Below are 9,239 nucleotides of genomic sequence, written 5' to 3' on the forward strand. Positions count from 1 at the left end.
TTGATCGCTGACTGTCAAAACCTGTGGTGTACTTTGTTTAGGCCTAAATTGTTTATGCAATTATTTCAGATATTTTTTTTCCATGCTTTTCTAACACCTCCTGAAAATAGTCCAATTAGGTCAAAAGCCCTTTATTTAATAAGTATAAAGTCTTGCATGTTTAATATGATTTGAAAAATAATTACTGTATAATTGAAGTATAAACACTTCTGCTTTGAGAGGGACTACAGCTGTGATATGGCATAGATTCAGGCCTAGCAGAGGATGGTGAGGGGAGCTAAGATGTATCCCCCATCTTTCTCCAGGGATCTTTCCAAAGCTGCTGCAGGAGCAGAGCTCTGAACATTGTCAGAGTCCTAACAGCCTCTGACACTTTTGAACAGCTGCCATCAGGCGAACGGTCCCACAGACCGCTGCATAGCTTCCTGCCTCCAAGCTGTTAAAATGCTTAATCATCTGAAGCTATTTTATCTATTTAAATTAATAGAGATCTGTGTACACTGCATTACAATGAAATGACTTACTGGATTGATACAGAGAGGCTTTTAAAGAATGCAACTTGAGATGTGATTATCAATTACTGTGCATTTAGCATTTTTATTTATTTTACACTGGGGGATGCATCAAGTAGTTCTACAAAAATAGAAAACTATTGGTGACAGATCCTTGTATCTTTTTTTTCCTCCTTGTATAAACCAGCCATCCAGCATTGCATAAGATCAGAGAACTGATGAACACTGGCTTCAGCATGAGTGCAACTAATGCCATGCAAATTTTTCTCACAACATGCCATGACAACAGAGTGCTGTAACAAAGTGGCAGCAGACAGTGAGTTTTAAATGCAACCAAACGCAGTGTTACACACGATGCGAATATTCAGGCAGATTGCTGTGACGGTTCAAAAAAGCATATTCCTGAGTAAACTTTGAAAGTGGCACAAATTCATTCTAATAAACTGAAGTGTATAAAGTGAACCCGGGAAACAAACTCACTAGAAGGATGAACTGCTGTTATGTTTCAGAGGGTACAAAGATCTGTTATAAAGATGTGATAGCTACATTTCTGAAACGAATGGAAAAACCTAACCTGAGCAAATGTCCTCCCATTACAAAATATACTGAATTTATTTGTTCTCTTGCAATACAAACACTTAAGTATGATAAAAAAAATCAAAGTAATTAATGCGATCGCAGACTGAGCTCCTCCCCCCATATTATTGTGCAAAGTGCAGTTCTGCACAGTTTACAGTGAAATCCTTAAGCAGATGAAAATGACAAACATGGCGACTGGGCAACAGTTGCAACAATGAAAATCGATTCCGTTTTCACTGACGCCTCCGTGGTGAGGGGCAGTGTGCGAGTCAGGAGGGGGCAGTTAGATACAAGTGCTCTCAGGGATGCTGGCAGTAGACGTTTCGGTGTGCTATAGTATAATGCAGCGTCTCGGATTGCTTTTCTTGCTCTTCTTGTTGCTGCGGTTGGTCTCCTTGTATCTTCTTATCTCCCGCACTAGTGAATAGAAGGCTTCTTCTACACCCTGCAAGACCAAAGCAGAAAAAATATATGTGGCACAGAACCCAGAGGTCAACCAACAACTGGATTGGAAAATTTTCATAGATTTTTCTGCTGGACCTTTAGTCAAAGTTTCAAGCGTAATATAAAAAAAAAAAGAAAAATTAATTCTTATTTTTAGCCCAAAATTCCTTTTTGAGTCTAAAACATTACATAAGAACCAAGAAAATAAGTGTTGAAATATTTACATCCATGCTTATAAAAAAAAAAACAACATGAAAGTCTTTTTGGTTTGAATGTTTTTTTGCATCCTTCAAACACATTTTTTAATCAGATGCTGCATCTATCAGTAGTGGAAGGAAATAGTGTGATATGAAAATGTGCACATTCAACATGTATAATTGCAGGGTGATTTGTGGAAGGTGTCTGAGGTGTGACGTTTGTGCTTCCAGAGCTGTCCAGGTGGATTAGGCCCAACCTAAATGCCTTTGATTATTTAAGAGAAATCTGGAATTTCATTCATTTTAAACCACAATTAATTGATGGCTGCACAGTGTGTAACACTGCTGCCTTCCAGCAAGAAGGTCCTGGGTTCAAATCCCAGCCTGGAGTCTTTGTGCATGGAGTTTGCATGTTCTCCCGATGCACGTGTGGGATCTTTCCAGGTACTCTGGCTTCCTCCCACAGTCCAAAAATATGACTGTTAGGTCCATTGACTTCTCTAAATGATCCTTAAGTGTGGGCGTGTATGGTTGTATGTCTGGAACGACTTTGATGAATGAACCGTTCAATTATTGTTCACTTAGATGAACTGCAGGTGTGCCCGTTTCCACCAACCTGTCTGGTTTTAGCTGAAGTCTCAACGAACGGCACGCCGTAATTCCGCGCCAGATCCTGGGCCGTCTTTGTCTCCACCGTGCGGGAGCTCAGATCGCTCTTGTTCCCCACCAGCACCATGGGAACACTGTCACTGTCCTTCACCCGGTTGATCTGCTCTCTAAAATGACGACAAGTGAATAAAACATAAAAACCTGAAAGAGTCAGAGGCTGTCCTTGATGTGCAGGTGTTTTCAGCCACCTATCTGGGTCAGATACAGAGGCCACATTGAATATAAAGTTCACGGCAACAGAGCAGACAAATCTTAACTCAAAAAAGGAAAAAAAAAAACTTAGAGGCAGCACAGCTACAGGAGTTGTCCTAAATGGCCTCATTTTAACCACACTCAGCTGTTTCAGAGATAAACGAGGACAGTTCCTGATCAGCAGGAAATAGCCCTCATAGCTGCGTTGTCCTACACTAACCAGGCGTCTATCTTACGGTAAAGTGTGACTCAAACCACTGAGTAATAGTATAATGTCAGATCTAGCACAATTTCATTAGAAAATATATCATTTAGAGCCGCCTTTGTTTTGTTTTTTTTAGTCATTCTATACCTGTAAAGATGAACATCCTCAAAGGACTTTGTGTTGTTGATGGCAAACACACAGAGGAAACCCTCTCCAGTCCTCATGTACTGGTCCCTCATGGCGCTGTACTCCTCCTGACCTGCAGTGTCCAGGATGTCCAGCAGACATGTCTCCCCGTCAATCACAACCTGCTTTCTGTAAGAGTCCTGCAGCACAAACAGCAAAGCTCACGTAGACAGTAGTAGCATCCCAGCAATTCAAGGCCCTGCATCATGCTTCAACAGGACGTCTGTGATTTACATCTGAGTGACGGGTGAATTCAACTGATAATGTATTTCTGATGAGCTCCAAAAAGCTTTTCCGGAGTTACCATGTCCTGCATGACAAAGATTATCCACAGCATATTCTAAGTGGGCTGCAGACTTTAATCTGTCAGCCCCCGACTGATCTAAGTGGGATAATTTCCAGCTTAGAAGAAAGAATTGGTTTGGATGCGTGAAAATATGGCTTGTGTTAATTATGCCACTGTTGTGAGGCGCGATGTCCTTTGCATCTATTTCACAGTTATGAATTTGCAGCATCTCTGCTTAAGAAAAACAGGATCTACATAAAGATGGGCATGTTCAATCGCAGTAAAATAAACCTTTAAAAGACTGACGCCAGAGCCCCCCTCCCATTGGTCCCCTTCCCACTGGTGGTCAACTGGCTTAAAAAAAAAAAAAAAAGCTCCTACATTTTCCTTTACTTCCCAAAAACACAAATTCAGCTCTTTAGAAATATTATAAGTATAATATTTTGTTGGTGGTATTGGTTAATATTTGTTGGTTGTCTGATATAAAATCAGAAAACCACAGCCTGGAACATACATGCAGATACTAATATTAAAGAAACTGTTTTAATACAAGTGCACAGCTGACAAGCTAAAGGGAGAAGAACCTCTGTTAAAAACATTCAAATACAGACCAGCTATATGTGAAGATCTAGCAAACTGCTAGCGTCAAATCAATTGACTTTAGCTTCAGCATCATAGATTCGCTACTACCAAGATGCTGCTGTGTTTTCACTCAAACCAACCCATGCCTCATATCTACATCTGGAAATTCCAGTCAAATAAGAGTCATAAAAAGTGTACTGAAAAAGAAACTGCTGCAGTATATAACTGAATACTTAAGCTGCTCATTATTAGGCTGAGACACGTCCTCAGAATTATGTCCTGCTTGTAGGAAGCGCAAAAAATTATGATTCCAGTCACACAAAATAAGAAAGTGTGTGGAAACAAAAGGAACACATTTGGTTTCTCTTATTGTAGCAAACAATAAAAAAAAACAAAAAAAACAAAAAACAAAACACATTTTAAGACTTGTCAAGATTTGTCAAGCTCTGAGCAGCATGTCAACAACCCAATAATAGAATATTTCCTTATAAGATGGCCTGATTGATTCATAAAGAAATATTAATTCAATTCAGCTTATATTTATATAGCACCAATTCACAACACATGTCATCTCAAGGCACTTTACAGTTCACCAGATCATCCAGTCAAATTGATTTAAAGTTTTCTTTCTAAGGAAAACCAGTTGATTGCATCAACTCATTAACTGGAATACAATTCCTCACACTAAGCATGCTTGTAGCGACAGTAGAGAGGAAAAACTCCCTTTTAACAGGGAGAAACCTCCAGCAGAACCAGGCTCAGTGTGAGCGGCCATCTGCCAAGGCCGACTGGGGTTCAAGGAGACAAAAAACAGCTGTAAAAGTTGGCCTGGTCCAGGAAACACACAGCCAGGCAGACGAGCTCCAAACCAGCTCACATGTCAGAGGATGAAGAGTGCACATCGAGCCAGTCACAGTCAGAGAAACAGGACTACACTGGAAAACAAGTCTATCTCCAACATCTATTAGAAAGGCTAAGGGGTGCAAAACAACTAACTTCAATGTCTGAAGTATTTTGTGTAAAGATCAAGTAATTCTGGCATAAATTAACAATCTGTAATAATCTAGTAATGGTTGAATCTACATGACAGTAAAGTTGAAATCCAGACAACAATTGAATAGATTTACATAAGATCAAAATTCTAAAGGGGAATCATCATTCTGTATTAATAACCATTATTTTACATCTTCATTTCTTAGTTTTCTCCTTTTTGCATCTGTAGCATTTATGACAAATTAAGACAGCAGGTACTTTAAAGAGCCAGGCAAGCATAAAACTCTAACACACCCACACATTTTAGAGCAAATAAGGCTTCCTGGAGCAGAGTCCTCCCTGTGATCAGCGGTTTCTCACCTCGATAGTGGGATCATATTCGTCCACAAAGTGGTTCTGGATCAGCTGGATGGTGAGAGCGCTCTTCCCCACACCTCCAGCCCCGACCACCACAAGTTTATACTCAGTCATACCTGCATTTAAAAAAAAAAAGAAAAAAAAGGAACGAATCAACAGGTGGACTCAGCTAAAACTGAAAGCCACGATTTCCTAATCTCCTAATCCAAAGAGTATCAGGTGATCATTAACAGATCTATCCTCCACCCCCCCTCTCCTCTCCTCCCTAAACTGACATGGCGAGGAGTCTAACCCAGATTTATCTCCCCATAAAGACGCTTTTCTCTAAGTTAAGACTCTTGTATCTCTGCTAAGTCGAGGCGAAAGAGCGCTGGAAGAAAGAAAACGCCTTCAGCTACGCTTACCTGTCCGTGCGGCTGTGTAACGCTGGCGAATGAAAGTTGAGTTTCCGACAGATAAATGAGATTAGCTTGCTACATAACGTTAGCAAGATTATTTCCTTATTCAAAACTGGTTGAAAAAAACTTAAGTGTCTGACAACTTATCTCTCAGGAAAAAAATGAGAATATGACTATTCGCGCTGGACAATCTTAAAGGTTAGCGGAAGAATGTTCGACTTTACACAAATATCTACGGGAAAGAAAATGTAGTAATTCCTACTTCTTCTCAGCTGAGGTTCATTGTAAGTGAAGCGTTAATCCCCTTGTAAAGCAACCAATAGAAATGAGGTATCAAAGATAGGCTTCCCTCTTGTCCAATCACAATAAAGCTTTGGTTTATAGCCCCGCCCATAGACAGCAGAAGTACCCAATCAGCAACAGTTACATCTTTATTTGGGCGCGGCTTCTCCAGACAGTTTTTTCCCTTTCTTGCAGATCCTTCTCTTTAACTTCGCCCTCTGATGATGAGCTTTACGTAACGGCGTCGCGCTTCATCTTTTTAAACTTGCAGAATAAAAAATTTAAGTATTTTCTTTACTTAAAAGCGAGCGTCTTTTGATGGTTTATTTTGAAAAGTTATACCCGGGATTTGCACCGTGATGTTATGTTTTTTTTAATTTAAACAATGTATCCCGAGACGACTGAGCTCTTACTGCACTCTGATGGTAACTTTGGATAATTGCAACTTTATATTTACATCATTATATGTAGCGATAATAACCTTTATAATAAAGATAACCTGTTTTTTATATAATAAAAAAACTTTCAACAAAATAGACAAGAAAAGAATCACTTCTCCCTTAGATCATGAAAACAAACAAACAAACAAAAAATAAATAAACAAATAAGAAAAAATTGAACTAACTTTCCATTTTGTCAGCAGTGTTTTGGCTTATTTAAGCCTTTCAAAAGAGAAAATAAAGAGGGTTCGTTTTTCAAAGTCATATTTTACCATGTCATTTTTACATCTAATAATATTGTTTATGTAACAATTACATTTGGTAATTTTATTAAGGATACCCATGAGCTGTTGCCATGGCAAACCGCTAGTCTTCCTGGGGTCCAGATAAAAAATATATATACAAAAGCACAGTCACAAAAATATTACATTTCCAAAAATGTAATTTCTTAAAAGATGGTTTAGAAATGATCAGAGAATGCACAAAAGAACAAGTAAAGTAAATCAGCCATTAAAAAAAGTTATATTCATGACACTAAATGTGTAATCAACAAGTTCAATAGTTCAATATTGACATTTTTATCAAAATCTTTTTGAAGCTAAATATTAAAATCTAGAGCTAAATTTGGAACATTTAGCTCTAGATTCAGGCAACATTTCCAATCTGTTTCTGTGCAGTTTTAATAAGCCTGTTTTTAATTGTGTCTTTGGTTTTTTTCGTCTTAGCTGACAGAAATGGTGTTTCAGTTGGTTTTCTGCTGCTTTAGCTGTTCCCTTCAGGGTTTGAATTGTGTGTTCAGAACTGTCCCTTTTACTTTTGGTTATGAGTGGATAAGTCAGGTATTGTTGCGTTTCTGTCATCTCAAACCAGTCAGCCTAATCTCCTTTGACTTCTTATATGTTTCCTCATGGTCATGTTATGAACCAAGTCACCCTAATCTCCTCTTCTTTCTCCCCTGATCAAAAGCTCAGTTTAACCAAGGGAATCAATAGATTTTTCTAAATGGAACATTTTATCTTTATGGACAAAGATTTTTTTTTTGTATTAGTTCTGATTTGTACCAGTTTCTACAAAACTTTTTGGGATGTTTCAGCATCCTCTAGTGGTGACGTTAAAAAAATAAACATTATCCTGATAGCTTTGTGACAAAAACATAAAGTAGTGTAAATGAGAGGGATAATCATCTGTATGTAATGGTTATCATTGTTAGGATTTATTATCAAATCATGAAATCAAATGAGAACCCATTTGCACTTCTACACCTCCATCATTGAGTCCATCCCCACGTCCTCCATCGTCATCTTATACGCTGGGGCCACCACCAAGGACAAGGGCAGACTGCAATGTGTCAGCCGGTCTGCAGAGAAGGTCAGTGGTTGCAATCTTCCATCTTTTTAGGGTCTGTACGCCACCAGGACTCTGGGGCGTGCAGGGAAGATTGTGGCTGAGTTCTCACACCCCAGCAACAAACTAAGTCACTGAAAGGACTTCCCTCTGAAAGGAGACTGCGGTCCATTAGGACCAAAACCTCACACCACAAGAATGGTTTCTTCCCATCTGCTACCAGTCAATGCAATATATACTATAGCTATATACTATATATTGCATATAGTATATTGATTGTTTTATGTTATATATAGCTATAGATGCTGTATTCTGTATATTGTGTTGTCTGCACCATCAACATCAAGTCAAATTCCTTGTGAGTGCAAACCTACTTGGGAATAAACTGGATTCTGATTTGATTGATTCCAGCTTGGGTCAGTTGGCAAATTGACTTTAAAGAAAGATGATACTTTAATATAATTTGAAAACGTTGTTATTGTTATGAAAATAATCAGATCCTACTGCATAAAAAAAAAACATTATGTTACAATTTTGATAAAGAAGCACAATTTTGACTCAATCCAAAGTGGATACATGTTCCTTTATACCTAGGTTAAAGATACCTTATGTCCCTCAGTGGGCTGAGCTGCAGTGGACACGCATACACACAGCGTGCCCCACCCTCTTCCCCGTCATCCTCACTTCCCTTGTCTTTGACGTCCATGTTTCTGCCTCACGCTTCCCACTGAGTGCATCTGCTCTCCGATCTAATCTTTGCCTAAAATCACAGCAATAATCCTGGATCCATCTGTCCTGATAGAGACAGAGCAGGAGAGAGAGAGGGACAGAGAGAAATACATTGTGCTCTCAATGTAAAAAACACTCATCCAATGCATCAGTGGTGAAGGATAATGATTCCCAATGAATCGATTATGCTGAAATCATCTGAAGTCGCTCCATTCTTTATTTTACACAAGGTTTATCTCACATTTACATTTTTTTTATACATAAAATATTTCCCACATTTCTGCGAGCTTAAATTCCTTTACGTTCAAATCTCACCCAACAACCACACATTTCATCAAGAGAGGAGAGAAGAACATTTGAACAGCCATAAAGTTTGACAAAGAAGAAAATCCATTAAAGTTACACTGATACGACATATGGAAATAAAACCCTACGCAGGAAATAGTCATTCATTTCTTAAATACATTACTATCAAAACAAAATCAGATTCACCCACTTATGAACAATGATTTGTCAACAGAGGCCACCAACATATGTCACTGTTATGCCCTCACATCTTCCCTAACATTCTTCATGGATCTGAGAAGCAGTCATTCATACATTTTTGTTTTATTTGAATGATATTACTTCAGATTAAAGCTGGAGCAATCTTTGTTTTAGTGCTTGCATTCACCATTTTATGAATTCAATCCAATGCACTCACTAGATTATGCAGTTCAATGCTTCCTCTGCAAGAAATTCCTGGCATTTAATGCACCAATACAGGGACTAATGCTATATAATGTAAAAAAAAAAAAACAACAACAAAAAAGTGAAATTTTGCACATTTACTGATCAAAAATGC

The 9,239-nt window shown here is 38.5% G+C and overlaps 1 protein-coding gene across 1 annotated transcript; it reads right to left on the reverse strand.

Annotated features, from left to right (window-relative positions):
• Positions 1–420: 420 nt before the first annotated feature.
• On the reverse strand, positions 421–5,890 carry LOC107095138 (GTPase HRas-like). The gene is made up of 5 exons (XM_015391116.1): positions 5,607–5,890; positions 5,206–5,318; positions 2,946–3,124; positions 2,349–2,508; positions 421–1,536 (listed from the first exon to the last, which is right to left on the reverse strand). Exons 2-5 carry the CDS (start codon positions 5,314–5,316, stop codon positions 1,423–1,425), a joined length of 564 nt encoding a protein of 187 aa, XP_015246602.1. The 5' UTR covers positions 5,317–5,318; positions 5,607–5,890; the 3' UTR covers positions 421–1,422.
• Positions 5,891–9,239: the final 3,349 nt, after the last annotated feature.

The sequence above is a fragment of the Cyprinodon variegatus genome, unplaced genomic scaffold, assembly GCF_000732505.1.
Source record: "Cyprinodon variegatus isolate N-32 unplaced genomic scaffold, C_variegatus-1.0 Scaffold525, whole genome shotgun sequence".
Taxonomy (NCBI): Eukaryota; Metazoa; Chordata; class Actinopteri; order Cyprinodontiformes; family Cyprinodontidae; genus Cyprinodon; species Cyprinodon variegatus.

What these genes read in the sequence shown, in the direction of transcription:
- LOC107095138 (XM_015391116.1), bottom strand. Translation starts at nt 5,316, where the DNA reads ATGACTGAGTATAAACTTGTGGTGGTCGGGGCTGGAGGTGTGGGGAAG. An exon ending in AATATGATCCCACTATCGAG is followed by an intron (nt 3,125 to 5,205) that starts GTGAGAAACCGC and finishes TTTGTGCTGCAG; the next exon opens with GACTCTTACAGAAAGCAGGT. An exon ending in CTTCAGCTAAAACCAGACAG is followed by an intron (nt 1,537 to 2,348) that starts GTTGGTGGAAAC and finishes TTGGTCTTGCAG; the next exon opens with GGTGTAGAAGAAGCCTTCTA.